The sequence below is a fragment of the Myotis lucifugus genome, unplaced genomic scaffold (genome assembly GCF_000147115.1).
Source record: "Myotis lucifugus unplaced genomic scaffold, Myoluc2.0 scaffold_115, whole genome shotgun sequence".
Lineage (NCBI taxonomy): Eukaryota > Metazoa > Chordata > Mammalia > Chiroptera > Vespertilionidae > Myotis > Myotis lucifugus.
The window spans coordinates 1,583,631-1,608,346 of NW_005871163.1; the positions used below are offsets into that span (position 1 = coordinate 1,583,631).

The 24,716-nt window shown below is 47.4% G+C and overlaps 1 protein-coding gene across 1 annotated transcript; it reads left to right on the plus strand.

Moving 5' to 3' along the window:
* The first annotated feature begins 343 nt into the window (after positions 1–343).
* CILP (cartilage intermediate layer protein) lies at positions 344–16,217 on the plus strand. Its single transcript, XM_006093391.3, has 9 exons — positions 344–465; positions 1,923–2,093; positions 3,983–4,075; positions 4,933–5,202; positions 6,324–6,503; positions 7,115–7,429; positions 8,902–9,010; positions 10,188–10,345; positions 13,141–16,217. The coding sequence occupies exons 2-9, from the start codon at positions 2,006–2,008 to the stop codon at positions 15,507–15,509; spliced, it is 3,582 nt and encodes a 1,193-aa protein (XP_006093453.1). The 5' UTR covers positions 344–465; positions 1,923–2,005; the 3' UTR covers positions 15,510–16,217.
* The last annotated feature ends 8,499 nt before the right edge of the window (positions 16,218–24,716 follow it).

Below are 24,716 nucleotides of genomic sequence, written 5' to 3' on the forward strand. Positions count from 1 at the left end.
ACAGTCCTTTCTCAGCATGAGTGGGCCACGGCCAGGGGAGGGTGGGGGATCAGTAAGCAAAGTTTAGGCGAGAGCACACCACCCCCTGAGCGATGAAATCCTGCCCAGATGTACAATTCCCCTTGGCCCCTTCCCAGCGCGTCTCAGTGCCCACCCCAGCTCCCCACCCATCTCTCCGCTCTGGCCTGTGGAGCCCCAGGCCGCTGTCCACTTGGCCCATCACCAGGCCCCGCGGCATCTTCCCATAAGGATCTGGAAGTGAAATCCCAGCCTCTGGGAGCTGCCTGGGACGTGGGGAGGGGAGAGAGAGGCCGAGCTTCCTTATGCTCAGATCTGGTTTCGCCGCTTCCCGTGGCGCACTGCCACAGGCTGAGCCACCAGCTGTGCTATATAAGGCCCAGAGGCTGGACCGCTGGAGAGACAGAGACTTGGACCCCCCAGCTGAGGACTCCCACTCAGGACACGGTGAGCTCCACTCCCATTCTCCTCGCCCCAACCCTGCACCCCCTGCCCGGCTCAGCTATTCCTGCCCTCCCCTGATCTCTCCTCAACCTCCCTAAGAATACCCCCCTTGCTGCTTTAGAGTTCTCTTTTCCCTCATTGGCCCAAAGTCCTCTCCTTCCCTCATCTGAGGTCAGGGGCCCTCAAATGACCCCAGTCAGGATCTTTGTAGCTCTGGGCGCCCTGCTTCTTTCCTGCGGTCAGCCCGTCTGCTTTGTCCGAGAGTTCTGAGGGGTGTGGGATGGGGAGCCTACCCAGCAGACATGTGCCGAGGAAACTTCCGTGGGCTGCCAGATGGGAAATGGTTTTTCCACAAGGTGCCTCAGGCCACCTTGGCCTCCCAGACAGTCCCGGAGCGGTCTCGGACTGAACGCCGTGCAGGCCCGTGGAGCGCTCTGCTCCCTGCTCAGAGCCCGGAGCTTGGGGTAAGACACACAAGAGTGGAGACCTTGCGGAGGCCCGTGCCGCTGTTCCCTGGGCTGAGAAACAGCTGGTGGTGTAGATGGTCTGCAGTGTGGGATTGGTCTGTTCTTCCCCTGGGACAACGGAGTATTTTCGAATCTTTTTTCCAGAGAGGAGGAATCTCCCCCCTTCCCACTATACCCTGGACTTTGGCGGTTGAAGGGAACCATTTTTTAATCTCTAAGAACTGGTCAGGTTCTGGGTTGACCAGAGCTCTGGGGAGAGAGACAACAGGAGCCTGGACCATGCCCCACGGGCCCGAGTCCTTATTGCCTGGCTGCTTTCCTCTTCCTACTCCTGCAGCCTCTAACCCACAGCCAGCAGTTACTGGGGAGCCCTGGGCTCTAATGGTGCAGCCCCCCTGCTCTCCTTCAGGGGGCTCCTGGTTGTGTAACTCCCAGCTAGACCCCAAACAAACAGGCCAGAAATGTGTTCCAGCTGCAGCCCGTGCACATCTGGGAATGTGTTCATGGAGGGGGTATGTCTGAAGCATCTGTGCCCTCCAGCTTGCTTGCCGTGTCACTATAGTCGGGGTTGGGGTTTCACAGCCTTAATATTGTAGCTTCTTTGTGAAAGAATGTGAGCCCCCTGAAAGGGTAGCAAAAACATGCCCCCACACCCAGGTCTCGGAAGTAATTAATGACTCACCCAGAAGTCGCTGGGAGGGAGCCCAGGCCTCTCCTCATTGGCAAGGAACCTGCTCTCCCTTGTGCCCCATCTCGATGTGGGGCCCTGGCACCTGGACCCCGGGGGTGAATCCAGGTCTGCCTCATCTGAACCCACATTCTGAGCCTCCACACCTCCCTCGCTGCCTGCATTTGCAACTTTGGCAGGTGTCACCTTCCACAAGACTTCATTCTGTGCACTCTCCCACCCTTGAGAGGTCAAGAAATAATTCTGCTGAAGCCGTAAGAGGTGACTCAGAAACACGGGACCTGACAAGCTTTGTTTCTTTGCAGGTCACTGGATCTGAGACGCTTCCTAGGGGACCACGTTCCAGGGACAACCTGACGTGGTGAAGCACCTTCATTCAAATTCCGTCATGTTCCCCACAGAGCCCGGGGGAAAGATGGTGGGGACCAAGGCCTGGGTGCTCTTCTTCCTGGTCCTGGAGATCACCTCTGTGCTGGGTACAGGCTAAGTATCTGCTGTCTCCCAAATCCCCGACTTGACACAGTGAAGTCATGTCTGGTTTGGAACTCAACTACGCATCTGCCTTAAGCCCTGAGGCTGGTTTAGAGATGTATTTAACATTTATACCCTGCTTGTTTCTCCAAAGGATTTGAGATAGTTCCCAATATTAAAACTCACAGAACAGAATATTTTAAGTGAGGAGAAGAATGAGCTGTCATTCAGAGGGAGGAAAAACGATAAGAGGGCTACCACCCCTGAGTGATAAATTTAGCTCTGAGCTTCCTGGCAGCCAAAGCAAAAGGAAATAGCAAGGGATTATTTTCTCAGAAGTAGATTTTGGGGTTGATCTGGTTTTAGTTTCATGGAAATTCTTTTGGCCTAAAGCTCAATTTTATTTAGACCCTGCAGCCAAATTTCACAGACTAGAGAACCCCTTCTGGTCTCCTTGTCCTCTAACCCCATCTTCTGGTGACACTGAGTTCTCGAAGGAATAGGTAGAATTTGCTTACTAGACTCTCCAAGGCATGTAAGTGTCAGAACTCCTAGTCCTATCCTGTGTACTCCCTCCCATCTGCCCTTTCTCTCCTGATTTCTAACCGCATACTCAGGTAAAGCAAAAAAATATATATTTTTTAAATGCTTAAACCTCTCTTTTAAAGCTGCATGCCCTGCAGGCTTTGTGACCACAGATGCAGGAACAAAGACTGGCTCGGCGTCTTGCCAAACCCTGTGTGCCACCTCCTGCCTTGTTTGCTCTTTTCACCCTGACAGCTGCTGCTGTGTAGCTGATTAAAATTCAACCATCTGAGGGGAAATCAGAGTCGTCTGATTAGAGGAGCTCCTATCACCCCAATTAAAGAATTCTGATTTGGCTCCTCACATGAAAGTTAATTGCCTTTCAAAGCTTTTGCAGCCCTCTGCTCTCCTTTCTCTTTCCCATTCTGGAGCCCCAGCCCAGCCTCAGGTGGGTGGGGCTGGAAGTGATCTTGTACCCATCCTAAGGCAGAATCCTCCACCCTGGGGTCAGAAAATTGACAACTACTGCCCCAATTAGGCCAAGTAAGTCCTTTAGGGGGAGGATGGACTCTCAAAGCCAACTTTGCCAAGAGAAGGGAAATGGACATCTATGGTCCAGGCATTGAGCTAACAGGAGTGGTTGCTAACGCTTACTCAGCAGGCACTATGTATGAGGCGTTGTTCTAGGTGGATTTTATGAATGTGTTTATTTAATCTCCACAATCTTCTGAGGCAGGAACTATTATAATCCTGTGTTTATGATGAGGGAACAGGGGTCAGATGAGTTAAGTATCTGGTCCAAGGTCACACAGGTAGGAAGTGGCAGAGTCTCTGGATCTCATGTTCTCAATCTTCATATACTTTAGAGATGTTCACTTGTGTTACCTCACAGATTCCTCATGCCAACCGGACCACCCTGTGAAGTGGGAATTAATATCTCCATCTTGCAGATGAGGAAAATAAGCCTCCATTTTTTCTGGCAAGGACAGGGCCGGACCCTAATGTGGAGCTCTCACCCACTGGCTGCTCCCCATCGTCCAAAGATCCATTTCTAGAACACGAGCAAAAAGAAAATGACCGTTTGTTGAGCATGCACCACATGCCAGCTCCCTTTCCACTCGTTATCGCCCTGAATATGCCCCAGGGCCCTATGATGTAGGATTATTAATGCAGCCCTATTAAGTGGAGAAGCAGATTTAGAGGAATAAAGCTCTTAATGAGGTTGCAGAGCCAGTAAGTGGCAGAGTAGGGATTTGAACACATGTCCTGTGTTTATGCTCCATCCACCATTCTTGAGAGGCTAGTAAGAGGACCCGCTGGGCCCTGATAACTAACAGTTCTGGCCTCTCCCTTCCCTCCTGGCCCCCAGGGAGGCAGATGATGCTCACCCAGTCTGTGAGAAGAGTCCGACCTGGGAAGAGGACCCCCAGCAACTTTGCCAAGCCTGCGAGTCCCCTGGAGAGTGAGTTGTGGCTGGAACTGGGAGGGGCCACCAGGGGGGTGTTTACTGAGCTTGGGCATGATTTCAGGGTTGTATGAAAACCCGTTTTTAAAAACTTATGTTTTTATTGATTTCAAAGAGCGGGAGGGAGAGGGAGAGAGAGAGGTAGAAACATCAATCTTGAGACTCATTGATCAGCTGCCTCCTGCACACCCCCTACTGGGGACTGAGCCCACAACCTGGTGTGTGCCGTGACCAGGAATCCAGCCATGACTTCCTGGTTCATGGGTTGACGCCCAACCACTGAGCCACATTGGCCAGGCTGGAAACCCACTTTTATAAGGCACTTGGCCTACGTCTTTGTCCAGGCAGAGGCACCTACTATATAGAAGAGTCCATAATCATGAATCTGCCTGATATGTTTCAGGAATGCTGGAGGGCTTGCTGGGGCCAGAGCATAGGCTGGTGGGGAGAGAGTGGGGGAGATGAGGATGGAGAGATAGCAGGGGCCAGCTCATACCACCCTAAATGCTTGGCCAACGGAGTTAAAGCTGGGAGTGTGGGATCAACCCACATGAAGAAAGCTCACCCTGACTGCCGTGTTGGGGGTGAGGTCGGAGGGAAATTGAGGTAGAGAGACCAGGCAGAAAGCCAGGCTGCTAATATGGAGTCCTTGGCGGGAGTGGAGGGATGCAGAAGGGCAGGAGATTGGAGAGATGCTGGAGAGACAGATGCGATGGGCCCTGAGACCAATAGAGGGCGTGGGGCGGGAGCATGAGTGATATCGGGGATGACTCCCAGAACGGAACAGAAAAGGGAATGGAGCTCACCTGGGGCCCCAGGGCCTGGCTCCTCCCCAACCCGGCTCTATCTCTCAGCTCCCGGCGAGTGGACAACATGGTTCAACGTTGACCACCCAGGCGGGCAGGGTGACTTCGAGCGACTGGATGCCATTCACTTCTACTATGGGGACCGTGTGTGTGCTCGGCCCCTGCGGCTGGAGGCTCGGACCACTGACTGGATACCCGCAGGCAGCACTGGCCAGGTGGTCCACGGCAGCCCCCGTGAGGGCTTCTGGTGCCTCAACAGGGAGCAGCGGCCCGGCCAGAACTGCTCCAATTACACCGTGCGCTTCCTCTGCCGACCAGGTGAGCCTGTGCGGCCCCCACCCTTACCTGCCTCTGGCCATGGGACCTCTGGATATCACACATACACAGGCCTTGATTCCCTAGTAATAACCAGCCAGTGTCATGAGAGCCCGAAGCTTCCTGTTCTGTGTTTCTGGGTGCTCTTCGTTCACTCCACGTCACTGGGGACGTGTGCCCATGTGGTGAAAACCACAGAGTCTGGAGCTGGGCTGCTTGGTCCCAGCCTGGGCCAGGAACTGTATTCCTCAGTCCCTGGGCCTCAGGTTCCTCACACGTAGAACAGGTAATATTAGTAAATCTTCATAGGTTTGTTTTTTTTAATGAGGATTAAGTAAGATAATGAATATAGAGAGCTTAGCCCAGGTAACATTCACTAAATGTTAGTTTCCATTTAGTCCCTTTGTGCCGGATACTGTGCTGGCGATCAACATCATTCAGACTTTACAACTGGCCTGTGAGGAATCGCTATGTTCAGAGAGGTTAGGTAACTTCCCATGATCACACAGCTGTAAGTGGAGAGCGGAGGTCTGAACCCATGTCCGTGTCTGCAGAGTCCAAAAGTCTATGCTCTTTACTTCCTCCCTCCCCACACTGGGTAACACAGAGCAAGCTGCCGGCTGCCCACTTTGTGGATGGGTACCCTCACCTCTTGGGGTTCCGTCAGTGCTCACAAGGCCCAGGTGGCAGTGGTGGTCATCTGGAGTTGGGAGCTCAGGCTGGGCAAGGTCTGAAGCCCCCATTATTGCACACAGACCTTAGACCAGAGGTGAGGAGGGTAGGCATAAGGGGGTTTGATGTCTGAATCACCGCAGCCCCAGGCCCTGGTGGCTGTTTCCACACTGGTGGACAGAGAAGATGATGCTAACCCTGCACAGCCTGGGGCAGCATATCAGCTCCCAGTGTTTGACCATATGGTGTCTTTGTGCCAATTAGCGATGCCACTTCCTCAAGGCTCTTGACTTCCTTCCATTGGAAAAATCATTGTAGTAAATATGAATATCGGTGACATCTGTGATGTAAGTGAGGTCCTGCTCTCTGAGCAAAACTAGCCTCAGGGTCAGATTTCCTGACAGAGTTCCCCTGGGAGGGAAGTCAGACTGTCTGCCCATCCTGCTTTGCAGGATCCTTGCGCCGAGACACAGACCGGATCTGGAGCTCATGGTCTCCCTGGAGCAAGTGTTCTGCTGCCTGTGGTCACACTGGGGTCCAGACCCGAACACGCACCTGCTTGGCGGAGACAGTGTCACTGTGCAGCGAGGCCACTGAGGAGGGCCGGCTCTGTATGGACCAGGCCTGTACAGGTACCACTCTTGCTCCTGGTACGAGGCAGGGAATGGCGTGGAGGCTGAAGCAGCCTTCAGTAGGTTAAAGGGTCAGATTGAGATGGATTCATTCATTCATGCATTCATCAAGTATTAACTGAGCATCTATTAGGTGCTCTGATGGGGGCTAGGGCTATAAGGGGTAATGTGGGAGCACAGAGGTCCATTATCATAGTGTAGGGCCGTGGTCGGCAAACTGCGGCTCGAGAGCCACTGCGGCTCTTTGGCCCCTTGAGTGTGGCTCTTTCTAAGCCTTAGGAGTACCCTAATTAATAACAATGTACCTACCTATATAGTTTAAGTTTAAAAAATTTGGCTCTCAAAAGAAATTGCAATCGTTGTACTGTTGATATTTGGCTCTGTTGACTAATGAGTTTGCCGACCACTGGGGAATCAAAGAGGACTTCCTAGAGAAGGTGTCCCGAGCTAAGTCTTGAAAGATAGGTAGGAATTAGTCGTGCAGGCTGATAAGGAAGGGTAACAAAGGCCTAAGGGGGAGGGGAAGCATATGTGAGTCCACAGGCTGAGATGGGGCTAGGGGAGGGCCCGAATCCACATAAGCCCTCCTGACGTGGCCCCTTCTTCCACAGCCTGTGACCTGATCTGCCACATGGGCCAGGTGAACGCTGACTGTGATGCCTGCATGTGCCAGGACTTCGTGCTGCATGGGGCTGTCTCCCTCCCTGGGGGTGCCCCAGCCTCAGGGGCCACTGTCTACCTGATGACCAAGACACTGAAGCCACTGACCCGGACGGACAGTAGTGGGAGATTCCGAGTCCCTGGCTTGTGCCCAGATGGCAAAAGCACCCTGAAGATCACAAAGACCAAGTTTGCTCCCATCAAGCTCACAATGCCCAAGACTAGCCTGAAGTCCGCCACCATCAATGCAGAGTTCGTGAGAGCAGGTACTTAAGTTCTCTGGGGTAGGGTGGGACTTTTAAATAAAGGGACTGCAGTGTTAAGAGCTGGTTTCCCAGTTTGCTTAGACCAGTGGTCGGCAAACTGCGGCTCTCGAGCCACATGCGGATCTTTGGCCCCTTGAGTGTGGCTCTTCCACAAAATACCGACTTCAGCGCATGGGCCACGAAGTTTCAATTGCACTGTACATGCGCGCCCGCACGTGATATTTTGTGGTATTTTGTGGAAGAGCCACACTCAAGGGGCCAAAGAGTCGCAGTTTGCCGACCACGGGGCCTTAGACTAAAACTCTAAATCAGTGGTTCTCAACCTCCCTAATGCCACGACCCTTTAATACAGTTCCTCATGTTGTGGTGACCCCCAATTTCATTGTTACAAATTGAACATCATTAAAGCATAGTGATTAATCACAAAAACAATATGTAATTATATATGTATTTTCCGATGGTCTTAGGTGACCGCTGTGAAAAGGTCGTTCGACCCCCAAAGGGGTCGTGACCCACAGGTTGAGAACCGCTGCTCTAAATCCTTACCATGACCTACAAGGCCCAACATCATCTGCTCCGCCCCCCATTACTTCTCTGCTCTGCTCTTCTATTGTCCTCCTGTCTGCCCCCACTGAGTCACTACTCCAGCCACAATGTCCTCCTCTCTGTTCCTCACACACACAGGCACACTCCTGCCTCAGGACCTTTGCACTTGCTATATATACTCTGTTTAGATATTGGCATGGCTTGCTCCCTGAAATGAGTTCTTCCCTGGAGCACCTGATTCAAATAGTCATTACAATACAGTGTGAGGTTTGGAGGTCAGGAAGAGACAGAGAGAGGCTGAGGGGTTCAGAAATGGTACAGAATGGCTGGAAAATTCTGCCGGAGGCAGCACGACAGGAATATCGTATTATTTAAAACAACCACTCTCTTTCTTTTTTTCTTTTTTTTTAAAAGAAACTGGAAGTCTTTTATATATATATTTTATTAATTTTTTACAGAGAGGAGGGGAGAGGGAGAGAGAGTTCAATCAGCTGCCTCCTGCACACTCCCTACTGGGGATGTGCCTGCAACCAAGGTACATGCCCTTGACCGGAATCGAACCTGGGACCCTTGAGTCCGCAGGCCGATGCTCTATCCACTGAGCCAAACCGGTTAGGGCCCAACTCTGTTTCAATGGCCGTGCTTGGGAATCTTGGCTGGCACAAGATCCCCTTGGTTCTCCATTGCCTCACCTGGATACTGCTTGAGAGGCCCCGGAAGCAGGCCCTAAGGTGGAAGAGGTGGGCTCCATTCTGGATCAGTACCCTAATTAGGATCTTTACAGAGGGGTAGGTGGGGGATGGAGTGGTGGGGGATGTGTCAAGTCATACAATTTTAACACTTGTCAAAGAACCCGAGGAAGCAAGGCTCTGAAGAATCTGTCACAAAGGAAAACCCAAAGCACCATTTCTCCTCTTCTGTTCCAGAGATTCCATACATTGTGAAGAACCCCGTGACAAAAGCACGGAGAGCTGGGCAGAGCGTGGCCCTGTGCTGTAAGGCCACGGGGAAGCCCAGTCCAGACCAGTATTTCTGGTGAGTATTCTGCCAGCTACCCTGCCCGATTCTTCTCGGGGCAAGCAGGTCTTTCTTGCATTCGGTCTGGTCTCATTTTTTTTTTAATATTTTTTTATTGATTTCAGAGAGGAAGGAAGAGGGAGAGAGTGATAGAAACGTCAAAGATGAGAGAGAATCCTCAATCCTCAATCGGCTGCTTCCTGCATGCCCCGCACTGGGGATCGCGCCTGCAACCGGGGCATGTACCCTGACCGGGGCATGTACCCTGACCGGGAATCAAACCTGACTTCCTGGTTCATAGGTTGACACCAGCTGGGTGGCCTGATCTTATTAATCATAATACTAACCAACAGAATAAAGTTACAAGTAAGGCCCAGGTTCAGAGCCCAGAAGTTGGCACTTACGTTTTTTTGTTAATCCTCACCTGAGGATATTTTTCTGTTGATTTTTAGGGAGAGTGGAAGAGAGAGGGACAGGAAACATCAATGTAAGAAAAACACATCAATTGGTTGCTTCCTGCATGAGCCCTGACCAGGGCTGGGGCCAGGGAGGGAGCCTGCAACCCAGGTACATGCCCTTGACTGGAATCAAACCTGGGACCCTTCAGTCTGCAGGCCAACCCTCTATCTACTGAGCCAAACTGGCGAGGGCCAGAAGTTGGCACTTACAAGTGGGGGCCACAGGGTTGAGGCCACACAGACAACCAGAAAGCCCTGTGTGGCCTTCTCGAGGCTGAGGTCCCCACAGAGCGGATCTGGTCTCTGGGTCATGACTTGCGTATCCTCAGGATACAGAACAAGGTTCCTCAGCCATGCTTCCCCGACAAAGGCAAACGAGGTCAGCGTCTCCTGTGGCTGTGAGTCCTTTGCCCTTCAACCCTTCACAACCATTTTACAGCTGCTCTCTTGTTTGACCGCCCAGTGTTGCTGTGATGTCAGCTAGGAGGCATGGCTCCCATTTTATTGATCAGGAAGCTGATGCTAAGGAAGGTGAAATGATTTGTCCAAGGATCCATAGCCAGCGAGTGATGGGGCTGAGACTCAAGCAAGTCCCTTGACTCCCAGGCCAATCAGTGCTCTTGGATGAGCTATGTCACAGGTGGTATTGGCATCGGCAGGGACCCATCTGCCATCTCTCTCTCTGGCTGCTTGCTATGGCACTGCCCCCTCAGGCTGCACCTCTCCATCCCCTGCAGGTATCACAACAACACGCTGCTGGACCCCTCCCTCTACAAGCACGACGGCAAGCTGTTACTGAAGAACCTACAGCGGGACCAGGCTGGGGAGTACTTCTGCAAGGCCCAGAGCGACGCGGGGGCTGTGAAGTCCCAGGTCGCCCAGCTGATTGTCATAGGTAAGCCTGGCAGGCTCCCTGGGGAACCTCTACTGCAGGACTGGGGAGCACCTCAGTGGACATAACTGGGCAGTAAAAACCCCAGCTTTCCTGTGCTATGTACAGTGCCATGTCCTCTGGGACACAAAGATGTCACAGACCCCAATTCTACCCTCTCAGAGCTGCCACCCCAGGAGAGGCAAGGAACTGTAATGAAGGGACGAGTAAAGATAGTTAAAGCAAGAGATAATGGGCTGTGGACTTTCTAGACGAGAAATAGAAACTTTCTAGGTAGGAGTGACCATGGGTGGCTCCTTGAGAGAGCAGCATTTCAGCTGGGGCTTAAATAGTGGTTCTTAGATTTGGATGCCCAGTGGGATCACCTGGTTGGTGGTGTTAACAAAAACCCAGATGCCTGGAACTTACCACCCCACCCCTCTCCAAGAGAGTTATTTTTAAAAACATATTTTTATTGATTTCAGAGAGGAAGGGAGAGGAAGAGATAGAAACATCAATGATGAGAGAGAATCATTGATCGGCTGCCTCCTGCATGCCCACACTGGGGATCAAGTTCAAAACTTGGATATGTGCCCTGACTATAATCAAACCATGACCTTCTGGTTCATAGGTCGACGTTCAACCACTGAGCCCTGCTGGCCAGGCACCCCCAGAGAGTTTTATTTCATTGGCTTGGGATGTGGGCTGGGTATGCACAGTTTAAAAGCTTTCCCAGGTGATTCTAATTTACAGCCAAAGTTATAAAGCCCTGGCCTTAAAGAATGGCCAGATTAAGGGGCCAGTGTGAGCAAAGGTATAGAAGTAGCAAGTTGAGAGGCTTTATAAGAAAGGGTGACCTGATTAAAGCTGGCTTTAAGAAGTGAGTTGGTGCCCTCGCTGGTTTGGTTCAGTGGATAGAGTGTTGGCCTGAGGACTGAAGGGTCCCGGGTTCGATTCCAGTGAAGGGCACATGCCTGGATTGCGGGCTCGATCCCCAGTTGGGGGCATGCAGGAGGCAGCCGATCAATGATTCTCTCTCATCATTGATGTTTCTATCTCTCTCCCTCTCCCTTCTCTGAAATCAGTAAGAATGTTTTTAAGAAAAGAAAAAGAAGTGTGCTTGAGGGGAAAGACTTAAGGTCAAAATCAATCAGGAACCTGTACTTGGAAAGTGAGAGAGAAGGAGGACAGCTTAGTAATTGGCCTAAACAAAACCAAACAAAAGGCAGAGGAAGAGAAAATTTATTGGAAGGGTTCTGGGATAGTTTACAGACTCCAAGAAAGTTGAGCAACAGACCTCAAGGCACAGGACAGTTGGACCTTGGCAACAGTGGAGCCCTGTCAGCTGTGGTTCCCAACCCATAACACCAATGCTCCCCCTTTGTCACAGTTATTTTTAATACTTCAAATGTTTAACACTTCACATTTACAAAATATTTTCTATTCTGAAGTTAAATTTATGGATAATAAGTTAACTACATATAATTGCCAAGTATATATGCTCACATCCCAAACTATCCCATAAAGGAGAAATAAAAAGAAAATAATTTTAATACAAAATAATATGTGATTCAATATCTAAATGCCGGTGTGTGTTTCTCGGCATCTGCAAGGGGTTCCAGGAATCTGGAGAAGGCTCTTTGTGTAAATTAATCAATAGTCCAGAGACAAAACATAATTTTGGAAGGCATTTTGGAAGGCATTTTGGTTTCTTAGCTAAAGAAACCAAGTTCTCCTGTCTCTCTGGACCCCTTGCTTTTTATTAACACAAATTGTCCTAAAGCAAGGTAGATATACATATATCAAAGGCCAAGGTTTAGTATACAGAATCCATTGTCAGATTGGAGGAATTGCCTCTGGCTGTTCAGGTGTTTGGCCAGTAGGAGGCAGTAACATGTAGATTGAAATGCCCTCGGCTGTCTGGCAGCAAGCAATCATTTATGCATCCTTTTCAGGTTTGGGGAAATGCCCTCAGCCATTCCAGCAGGCAATAACATATGTGATTCAGCCCTTGCTGAGTCCCCAAGTTCCATCAACCTTTTGATGAAACTCTTGCATTTATGACATGCTGGAATTAACTTCCAGCATCTAAAGGCTTTGGCATAATTGCACAAGAAAGCCAACCGAGAGGTCACATACTTGCACTTGAATCCAGTCACTGTGAATGTGGCAGCTGCAAATACTGAGGGATACAGGGGTATCATTGTGGTGGCTCACATTCCTTGGGTAAGGCAGTAAGTACATGATTTTTCTGAGACAAGGAACAATTCTTGGTATTTTCCCAAGCTAAACAAAGTATAATCCTAGCTTGATTTTTATGGTAGCTGCATTTTTGGAAAAATTCAAAGTATGGTAAAGTCACATAAAAAAAATACTAGGCTCTGATCATTTTAAACAAGTTTTCCACCTACATGAATGTCTGGTGGGATATGTGAAAGTCATGCAGGATATAGAAAAAGTCCTTATGCAGAAAAGTGCCAGGCTTTCCAGGTCACAGAGCAGTAATGCCCCCACCCACTACATGCCAGCAGCACTCCCAATTCGGGTGGAAACTCAACACACCCTCACAGATTTCAATGGCTCATCTCCAATGAGAGCCATTACTGTAGTGGTCTCAGCAACCAACTCTACTTCTCCATGTATAAAAGGGGCTTAGCAACAACAGCTGCTCATCTTTCTCAGAGAAGTTTGGTGAGAATCAGGATCATGGGTATGCAAGTACTTTGAAAATGATAAAGCACTGTATAGAGGTGAGGTTAAGGTATCTTTTGTGTAGGATGTGACCTTACATTTAATAGCCACACCGTTTCCCTCCACAGCCTCTGATGAGACTCCGTGCAACCCAACCCCTGAGAGCTACCTTATCCGGTTGCCTCATGATTGCTTCCAGAATGCCACCAACTCCTTCTACTATGACGTGGGCCGTTGCCCTGTCAAGACCTGCGCAGGGCAGCAGGATAATGGGATCAGGTGCCGGGATGCTGTGGAGCACTGCTGTGGCATCTCCAAAACAGAGGAGAGGGAGATCCAGTGCAGTGGGTACACGCTGCCCACCAAGGTGGCCAAGGAGTGTAACTGCCAGCGGTGCACAGAGACCCGGAGTATTGTGCGGGGCCGCGTCAGCGCTGCTGACAATGGGGAACCCATGCGCTTTGGCCACGTGTACATGGGGAGCAACCGTGTGAGCATGACTGGCTACAAGGGCACTTTCACCCTCCACATCCCCCAGGACACGGAGAGGCTGGTGCTCACATTTGTGGACAGGCTGCAGAAGTTCGTCAACACTACCAAGGTGCTGCCCTTCAACAAGAAGGGGAGTGCAGTGTTCCATGAGATCAAGATGCTTCGGCGGAAAGAGCCCATCACCTTGGAGGCCACGGAGACCAACATCATCCCCCTGGGGGAGGTGGATGGTGAAGACCCGGTGGCGGAGTTGGAGATCCCTTCCAAGAGTTTCTACAAGCAGAACGGGGAGCCCTACACAGGAAAAGTAAAGGCCAGCGTGACCTTCCTGGATCCCCGCAATATTTCCACAGCCACGGCCACCCAGAGTGACCTGAACTTCATCAATGATGACGGAGACACCTTCCCCCTTCGAACATATGGCATGTTTTCTGTGGACTTCAGAGATGAGGCCACCTCGGAGTCACTCAATGCTGGCAAGGTGAAGGTTCACCTTGACTCGACCCAGGTCAAGATGCCAGAGCATGTGTCCACGATGAAACTCTGGTCGCTCAACCCAGACACGGGGCTATGGGAAGAGGAAGGTGACTTTAAATTTGAAAACCAAAGGCGGAACAAGAGGGAAGAGAGAACCTTCCTGGTGGGCAACATGGAGATCCGAGAAAGGAGGCTTTTTAACTTGGATGTCCCTGAAAGCAGGAGGTGCTTTATCAAGGTGAGGGCCTACAGGAGTGAGAGGTTCTTGCCCAGTGAGCAGATCCAGGGGGTTGTGGTCTCTGTGATCAACCTGGAGCCCAGGACTGGCTTCTCATCCAACCCCAGGGCCTGGGGCCGCTTTGACAGTGTCATCACGGGCCCCAATGGGGCCTGTCTGCCTGCCTTCTGTGATGACCAGTCCCCTGATGCCTACTCTGCCTATGTCTTGGCAAGCCTGGCTGGGGAAGAACTGGAAGCAGTGGCATCTTCTCCTAAATTCAATCCAAATGCAATTGGTGTCCCTCAGCCCTACCTCAACAAGCTCAAGTACCGTCGGACAGACCATGAGGACCCACGGGTTAAGAAGACGGCTTTCCAGATCAGCATGGCCAAGCCAAGGCCCAACTCAGCTGAGGAGAGCAATGGACCCATCTATGCCTTTGAGAATCTCCGGGCATGCGAGGAGGCACCGCCTAGTGCAGCCCACTTCCGGTTCTACCGGATTGAGGGGGATCGGTATGACTACAATACTGTCCCCTTCAATGAAGACGATCCCATGAGCTGGACTGAAGACTACCTGGCATGGTGGCCCAAGCCGATGGAGTTCAGGGCCTGCTACATTAAGGTGAAGATCGTGGGGCCAGTGGAGGTGAATGTGCGATCCCGCAACATGGGGGGCACCCACCGACAGACTGTGGGGAAGCTGTATGGCATCCGGGATGTCAAAAGCACACGGGATAGGGACCAGCCCAATGTCTCATCTGCTTGTTTGGAGTTCAAGTGCAGTGGGATGCTCTATGACCAGGATCGTGTGGACCGCACATTAGTGAAGATCATTCCCCAAGGGAGCTGCCATCGAGCCAGTGTGAATTCCATGCTGCATGAGTACCTGGTCAACCACCTACCACTGGCAGTCAACAATGACACCAGTGAGTACACCATGCTGGCGCCCCTGGACCCACTGGGCCACAACTATGGAATCTACACGGTCACTGACCAGGACCCTCGTGTGGCCAAGGAGATCGCTCTTGGCCGGTGCTTTGATGGCACGTCGGATGGCTCCTCCAGAGTCATGAAGAGCAACGTGGGAGTGGCCCTCACCTTTAACTGCGTAGAGAGGCAGGTGGGTCGCCAGAGTGCCTTCCAGTACCTCCAAAGTATCCCAGTCCAGACCCCTGCCCCCAGCACTATCAGAGGAAGAGTGCCCACCAGGAGGCAGCAGCGGGCAAGTAGGGGTGGCCAGCGCCGGCCTGGAGGGATGGCCTCTCTGAGGTTTCGTGGGGTTGCTCAGCAGCCTCTAAACAACTAAGTCTTGTGGTACTTCTCTTCTCCCCCCGACCTCACGTGACAGCCATTGTGAGACTGACGCACAAACTGTCACTTGGTTAATTTAAGCACATCTGTTCTGGTGCAGTTTGCTTGTTTGTTTCTTCATGCCTTTACTTACTGTCTTTGTCCCATGATACTGATTGGCGCGTAGCCCCCAAAATGGCAAAATAAAGCCTCTTTGATCTGTTCTTTAAAAGAAACACCAGAAATTGGCCATTGGCAAACTTTGTGGCTTTGACTGTTTTTCATCTGGTGCCATCAATAGAAGTCCCCTTCCTGTTCTTTTTGCATGGTTTTGCCCACCTTTACGATCATGATAATCTGAAGTTGAAGGTGAAATAACCAATATAAAGTATACTTCCTGGTCTTGCTCCACAGGACGTAAGCAAGGTCTTCATCACTGTTCATACGTATAAATGGTGGTAAAATAAAATAATAAACTCCAATATTTTTACTTGAAATGTAAATAAGTTATTTCTTTACTGGATCTGGAACTCTTAGTGCACATTTCATGTTAAGCTATTGAATATAGGATCATTTCTCCATCGAGTCTGGAAAGTACATCTCGTATCCAATGCACCAGGTTGGTAATTACATTAGCATGTTTCCCTTTACATTTGCTTTTGTTCTTGCTAGAAGCCCAGTGCAGCTCAGAGCAGATGTCAATAAATATACGTTTTGTACTTGATTTTGAGACCGCTATCCTGTCTTTTAACCCCAGCTGCTCAGGGAGAAGAGGGGACTCTGGAAAGTGATCACAAGGTGGCATGAGCCGCTGCCCCCTGTAAGTGGCAGGGCTGGGGAATTAGACACACACTCCACGGTCGAGTTTGCACTCATGGATCATATTTTCCACTCACAGAGAAAAGCAGAGATTCCTGGAGTTGTGAGCATGTTCTGGACTCCTGAGCAAAGCTAAACACATGTCCCAATATGTTTTTTTTCCTTTCTTTCCAATACTGAGAAACGTATACAATGGCTTGGCCCATGGTCTGGTGAGCTGGCCAAGTGGTCTTTCAGCAACCCCCACAGCCTGCTGCCTTCTCCAGCTGGGCTGGCTGGCCTCACTCAGAAATTATGGACTTTGTCTTTCTTCTTCCCCCCGCCCCCCCAAGCTCTTCTAAAGACATCCACCTTTTCCAGACACCAGATTTCTATTGTGTGACAGCCCCTGTTCCTTGAGTAAAATAACGGGCCCAAATGAATAGGGCTTTGTTTTTGGAAAAGAGGTTTGGTTTAAAATAGTAAATCAGAGGCTGGCGGATGGTTCCAAGTGATCTTGGAGACATGGACAGTCAGGGCAGAGGGTGTGGGGTTGGGTAAGATGCACTGACTGCCCCTCTCCCAATCCCTCCTGTCAGGAAAGAGGCCATGGGGATTGGGAGAGGAAAGAGCGTTATTTATAATCAGGACAAAAAGCTTTCCTTGATCCCCTGGCTGGCCCAGTGCAGCGCCTTTTGGCCGCCTCTGGCCTGGACTGGATTTGTACTCTTGGATCAGTATCTGCCCAACTCCCAGGGGTTTGGTTCATAATCAATTAGAAATGTCTCTGGCGGAGCACCCCTTCCCCATGACCTCTGAGAAAGGGAGCACATGCAGGGTTGGGCCCAGCGGCTTATGATTGATTGCTCCTTGACTCACTTCCAGACGATTCTTCCCAGGGAGCAGCTCTCACTGACTGCTTGGGGGTGGGGCTTGACTGACCTTCCCAAAGGGTCAGTGTTCAACTATCTGCAGCACAGACGCCTTGCCATACTGCTTTAGGAGTCAGTGCGTGCTGCTTCCACCTTCCACCAGTTCCCTTCCAGCTCACCGGGAGGGGTGCTGGGAGAGTGAGCTGGCTGGGCTCCCGCCCCATGACCTTCCCTTTCTGTTCTTCATTGAGGGCCTGAATAACTGGACTCCAGCAGGTGGCAGCTGGCACCTGACTTCTTCACTTAGCAAACATTTATTGAGTATCTGTCTACTCTATGCCAAGCCATGTGTATAGGTGGACTGGATTGTATGAGTATATAAAATATACCATACATAGTGGCACTATCACTTGAGGTGGTAGTCAGAGGGGGCTTCTTGGAGGAGGTGGCATCTAATTTAAGGACTAAATGCTAGCTAGGAGCTTAAGCTGTGGCTGTCAGGAGCAAGGAGCACAAGCAGAAACAGCTTGGAGGCTGGGAGGGAATGGCAAATACCTCGCTTTCAGAAAAGGAAACACTGTTGAGCTCATGGCACCTAATTTCTAAGCAACTTGCTTCCAAAGACAGGTGTGCTGCCTGCTAGCTGCATGACTTTGGTCCATTTCCCTGGACCTCATTTTCCATATCTATAAATGAAGGAGTTGGTTATACACTAAAACTAATATAATGTTAGAGGTAGAAGAGGCTGTAGGGGGATAAATGGTAATGGGAAAAATATTTAAAAATAAAGAAAAAACTAATATAATGTTATATGTCAATTATATCTCAATAGCTTTTTGCTTTTTTTTTTTTAAGTGAAGGAGTCAGTCTAGCTTAGAATCTAAACCATCTCTAAAGTCCTTTCCATGATTTTCAGTGAGGCCAAGAGCACAGTTCCCAGGATGCCTTCGCTTGACCAAACTGCTGATGACTCACCGGGTGTTTCCTTCCCCCGTGGAGACTCTGCACACTGGATGGACAAAACGTTCATTTCAGAAAAACCCTGGGGTTTGGGTCTCAGCCTGCTGTATACTGGCTGGTCACCCAGTTACTGAGCGTGAACTGTATGGGGATGGACAGCAGATGGCAGGGAGGAAGGGCACAGGCCGAAAGATAGCAGGGCCAATCAGGCTGCTTCTGCTCCAACCAAGGGAGTTTTCTAGGCAGAATGCTCTCTATAGTTTGGAGAGCTCTAGCAGCTAGGGTGATAGATGATCCCATGAGCTGGACTGAAGACTACCTGGCATGGTGGCCCAAGATCAGCATGGCCACCATGCTGATCAAAATGTCAGTGAGATATCAGGACAAGAACAGAGTCTTGAAAGATTGAGAAAACTTAGACAAGCCAAGTTGGAGGCAGTGCAGGGATAGGTGGTTTCCAGCACAGTGACTGGCCAGAACCAAGGAATGGAGGTGGGACTGAACACTGGAAGGCTTTTAGTTATAAGTAACTGGGGTGCTGGTAGACAACAGGAAGGACTGAAACCAGGAACCGCAATGCTATTGAATCCAGGCCATCACTCTCTCTGGTTTTGATTCTCTCATTCCCTCACACTCAGTGGTTTCTCTCTCTCTCAGTCTCTAACCCAGTCTTGCTCTACTTCTCAGATGGGCTCTCTGACTGTTTCTCCCTCCTCTTTCTAGGTCTCTCTCTGGTCAGCCTATTTCGCAGTCTCTTCTTCTTGCAGGCACCCTTAGATTCTCTTTGCAGATCAGCTATCTTGCTTGCCTGGATTCATAGAAGAGGTGGCTGTTTCTCAAGTCAAAAAGAGTCCTGTCCTAAGCCCAGATTCCTTGGAGAGAGAATCTGATTGGCTCAGTTTGAAATGGGGCTCCACCTCTGGTCTAACCAACTGTGGCTAGAGTCGGGGTGGGGTGAGGGGGATGCTTAGGGGCAGTCCTATTAGTCATGGTTGCTGAGGAGATGGGGCAATTCTTAGAGAAAGGGAATCCTGGCAAATTGGGGAGACACTGCAAAAGGTGACTACTTCAGGTGACAGTGAACAGATCATTGTGGGCTTACTGGAAGTTAGGGTTTTTCATTTCCAAACATCAAGGGATTTTAAATACATCAAATGAGATCTGTGTGGTACCTGTTCTTTGAAATCTGATGTCTTGCTTCATGACTTAGCGCTTGATCAGTTTTTGTAGTTTCCATGTGCGATTGAAAAAAAAAAGTGTATTCCCTAATCATCGAGTGCAGGTTTCTACATAAGACCATTAACTCAAACTTGTTCATTGTTCTGTTCAGTAAGTAAGGAGTGTGTTGAAATTGTCCACTAGATGATGCATTTGTCCATTTCTCTCTGTGATCCTCAATTCGGCTTTACATATTTGGAGGTTATTTTAATGGTTGCCTATTATGTATTGAATTTTTATGCCTTCTTGTAAGTTGAATCTTTTATTGTTATATGTATAACTATGTTGTTTGTTCTCATAATGCTTTTTTGTCTTAAAGCCTATTTTGTATAATAATATATCTCCAAATTTTCTTTTGGTTAGTATTAGCTCAGTATATCTTTTAACATCTTTTTGCTTTTAACCTTATGTATCATTTTTTTGTTAGTTTATTTTGTTCATAAGATTCCACATATAAATGAAATCATATGGTATTTGTCTTTCTCTGACTGGCTTATTTCACTTAGCATAGTACCCTCCTGATCCATCCATGCAATTGCAAAGGGTACTATTTCCTTCCTTTTTTTTTTTATGGTGAGATGGTACTCCATTGTGTAAATATACCATAGCTGTTTTATCCACTTATCTACTGATGGGCACTTGGATTGCTTCCAGATCTTGGCTATTGTAAATAACACTGCAATGAACATAGGGGTGCATGTATTCTTTCGAATTAGTGTTGTGGATTTCTTTGGATATATTCCCAGAAGTGGAATCACTGGGCTTCTGTGTCTTTTAAAAATGTGTTTCTTGTAAACCGTATATAGCTGAGTTTTAGTTTATCTAATCTAATAATCTGTCTTTTAACTAGCGAGTCTCATAAATATATATGGTAATTAATTGTGTTTGCACTTGTTTTTATCATCTTACCTGTTGATTTTTTAAAATCACCTTTTCTCTTTTACTGTTAGCATTATGGTTGAGCAATAGTTTTCTTATTCAGTTTTTCCCCTTATATTGATATGGGAGTCTTACACTTTTTCTGTCCTTTTAGTGTTTTTTCTTGAATTATTTTTATAAACAGATTTTAACAAAATCAAAGTTAAATAGTATCTTCAGCCCTCGCTGGTGTGGGTCAGTTGGCTGGGCATCATCCCATGCACCAAAAGGTTGCTGGTTCCATTCCTGGTCAGGGCACATACACAGGTTTCAGCCTCGATCCCCAGGAGGGGGCATGTGGCGGCAGTCAACCCATGTTGCTCTGTTGGCCCTAACTCTCTCTCTAAAAAATCAATAAACTATTTTAAAGAACTGTATCTTCGCCCCTCACAAAATTTTAGTTATTTTTTGCCCCTCAAAGAAAGCATTTTAATATTACCATGTTTGTTTAGATTTATTTACATGTTTATCACCTTAGACCTTGCTTTTAAGGTTATTTTTCTTCTTCCTGAAAAATATCTTTTTAAAAAAATATACTTCATTGATTTTTTACAGAGAGGAAGGGAGAGGGAGAGAGAGTTAGAAACATCAATGAGAGAGAAACATCTATCAGCTGCCTCCTGCACACTCCCACTGGGGATGTGCCCGCAACCAAGGCACATGCCCTACACCAAAATTGAACCTGGGACCCTTGAGTCCGCAGGCCGACACTCTATCCACTGAGCCAAACCAGTTAGGGCCTGAAAAATATCTTTTAGATATTACTTTAGTGAAAGTCTGTTGTTGGTAGAATTATCGGGTTTTTGAAATTGGAATATAATTCATATACCATAAAATTCAACATTTTAAATTGTACAATTTGAAAACTCAGTATATTCACTGAGTTTTAAAAAATACTATCACTGTCTATTTCCAAAACATTTTCATCCCAGGAAGAAATCCCATACCCAGTTACTCCCTAATCCTCCTCCCCCACTCCCCTGGCAACTACTTTGTCTTTATGGATTAGCCTATTCTGGACATTTCCCATAAATGTGTTCATATAATATGTGGTCTTTTATGTTTGGCTTCTTTCATTTAGCATGTTTTCAAGGTTCATTCATATTGCAGTACGTATCAATATTTCATTATTTTTTATGGTTGAATAACATTCCGTTGTATGGACATACCACATTTAATCTATTAAACAGTTGAATATTTGAGCTGTGTCCACTTTTTCCATATTTTGAATAATGCTGGTATAAACATTTATGTACATGTTTTTGTATGAACATATATTTTCAATTCTCTTAGGTATATATCCTGGAGTGGAATTGCTAGGTCATGTAGTAACTCTATGTTTAAGTTTTGAGTAACTACCAAATTGTTTTCCACAGCAGCCATCCATTTTACATTCCACCAGCACTATATGAGGGTTCTAGTTTCTCCATGTCCTTGCCAATACTTGGCGTTTTTAAGTTACAGCCATCTAGTAAGTGTAAAGTGGTATCTCATTGTGGTTTTGATTTGCATTTTACTAGTGGCAAATAATGTTGAGCATATTTTCATACACTTATTCATATCATTTGTATATCTTCCTTGGAGAAATGTCTATTCAAATCCTTTGCCCATTGTCTTAGTCTGTTCAGGCTGCTATAACAAAAATAGCAAAAGACCAGGTGGCTTATAAGCAAGAAAGAAATGGATTTCTCAGTTCTGGAGGCTGGGAAGTCCAAGATCAAAGTGCTGACAATGTGGTGTCTGGTGAGAGTTTGCTTCCTGGTTCATATAGATCAGTGATGGCGAACCTATGACACGCGTGTCAGAGGTGACACGTGAACTCATTTTTTTGGTTGATTTTTCTTTGTTAAATGGCATTTAAATATATAAAATAAATATCAAAAATATAAGTCTTTGTTTTACTATGGTTGCAAATATCAAAAAATGTCTATATGTGACATGGCACCAGAGTTAAGTTAGGGTTTTTCAAAATGCTGACATGCCGAGCTCAAAAGGTTCGCCATCACTGATATAGATGCATGGTGGGAGGGGCAAGGGAGCTCTCTGAGGTTTCTTTTAATAAGGGCACTAATCACATTTATGAAGGTCCCACACTCATGACTTAATTACCTCCCAAAGCCTCATCTCCTAATACCATTACATTGGGGTAATGGCAAACATATGAATTTGGAGTGGGAGGTGGGGGACACAAACATACAGTCTATAACCCATTTAAAAAATTGGATTATTTGTCTTTTTATTGTTGAGTTTTAAGTGGTCTTTGTATATTCTGAATGCTAGATCCTTATCAATATTTTTCTGTGGGTTGTCTTTTTTAGTTCTTGATAGTGTCTTTTGAAGTACAACTTTTTTTATTTTGATGAAGTGTAATTCATTTATTTTTGGTTGTGTATGCTTTTAGTATCATATCTAAGGAACTGTTGCCTTAGATAATCCAAGATCATAAACTTAACACCTACATTTTCTTTTAAGAGCTTTATAGTTTTAGCATTTACATTTAGGTTTTTGATTCATTTTGAGTTAAATTATGTACATGTATATAGGTAGGGTTCCAACTTCATTTGTATGTGGATATCCAGTTGACCAGCACCATTTGGTGAAAAGATTCTTCTTTCCCATTGAATGGGCTCGGCACCCTTGTTGAAAAGCAATTGACTATAAATGTAAGGGTTTCCTTCTGGACTCTTAAATATATTATATTGCTCTATTTGTCTATTCTTATGACAGTACCACTTTGCCTTTTTTTTTTTTTTTTTTTTACTCCTCACCTGAGGACATGTTCATTGATTTTTTTTTTTTTTTTTTTTTTTTTTAGAGAGAGAGAGGGAGATGGGGGAGAGAAAGAAACACTGGTTGGTTACCTCCAACCAGGGATTGAACCTGCAACCCGTATGACAAGACCAGGAATCAAACCCTCAACCTTTTGGTGTATGGGACGATGCTTCAGCCAACTGAGCCACCCAGCCAGGCTGTACCACTCTGTCATGATTATTGTAGCTTTGAAGTTGGTTTTAAAACCAGGAAGTGTGAGTCCTCCAACTTTGTTATATCTAGTTTTTATTATCTGAAAATGTCTTTATTTTGTCCTAATGCTTAAGATAGTTTTGCCACTACATAAATACTAATTCAATTTATCCATATAATTTTAACAATTATATTTTTCATCTTAAAAAAAGATTTGCAAAAGAACAACAACAAAAACCATCTGGTCATGTTTGATAACCTCCAATTACTTGCTCATTTTAAAAACAATTCCTGAGTTTATTTTTGATTCTTTAAAACATTTACATCATAAATTTTTATTAGTAGAGGAGAATGGCGGGTTACATCCGTATTTATGCATTGCAATCAAAGGAAAGGGACGTAGGTGTGTTACAAGAAATCCATTGGTGATAGACTAGAGAGGCGGGAGAAAGCAAGGGGGGGGGCGGGGAGGGGGAGACCACTGGGATTAGATAAAAAGTAAAATGATAGACACATACTTAGGTGGGCGCAGGAACAATTAACAGGATAATGAAGGAATTTGTGGTATCTGTCATGGCTCCCAGCATATTAGGTTGTGCCCCAAGGGGACTTGGGGGGGAGGGGGGAGTTACAAGTTACCCAGACATTTCAGATATGTTATCTTAGATGCAAAAAGACAAATGGGCTCAGTAAAGATCTAAGCTGATCTTTGTCAGGGAAAATACTGGCCTAGGACACGACTACCCACTATAACCTGTTTTTAGTTAAAGTTTAATTTCAGACCATCCTTTGTGGTTACTCTAGGTCTCTGATTTTGCAAGACTGCCATGCAGGCCTTCCCTGAGCTTGTCAGGTTAGCATGTGGCTCCTTTTGTCCACAATAGGCATAAAAGGAAAGTCATAAATTACACACTGCACAGCAAAAAATATATTATTTATGAAGCAATGGATCAAAGAATCATTTATTTCTCACATTAACCCTAGGAGGTCAACACCCCCATTTATAGTTGAAAAAACAGGCTTTTGAAGTAACTTGTCAGAAGTCACACAGCTGGTAAGTGACTCAGCTGGGATCCATGCACCAGTGATGCTACCATTGACATCTGGACCCTTTAGAAAAAAATGAAACAAGTATTTCCTAACACTGTCTTCAAGAGTGGGTATTCCATTTCCAATGATTAGCTTTGAGAACACTTCCCATCCCCCAACTCCATTCAAAGAGGGAAGACATGGTGAGTTAGTGACATCTGCTGGCCATTTCCCTGAACATTAGAAAGAAGGACTGACCTTTAATTGAGGACCGGGGGAGGGGAGGGCGGGGATCCTGTGCTATCTGGTCACCACCAGCCCTCAAGGATAGGCCTAAGAGGATGATGAGCATCCTGTAGTAGATCCCATTGTTCTCCCTACAATATCAAGACTGGGCAGTGAGTCTCAGAGGGAGGAAGTGGTGGCAACTGGGGGGAGCCTAAAAAAGAGACCTTTAGAAGTAA

Bases quoted from the DNA above. Each gene is read 5' to 3' on its own strand.
- CILP (XM_006093391.3), top strand. From the start codon at position 2,006: ATGTTCCCCACAGAGCCCGGGGGAAAGATGGTGGGGACCAAGGCCTGG. The intron at 4,076-4,932 runs GTGAGTTGTGGC...TCTATCTCTCAG, and splicing joins GCCTGCGAGTCCCCTGGAGA to CTCCCGGCGAGTGGACAACA. The intron at 7,430-8,901 runs GTACTTAAGTTC...CTTCTGTTCCAG, and splicing joins TGCAGAGTTCGTGAGAGCAG to AGATTCCATACATTGTGAAG.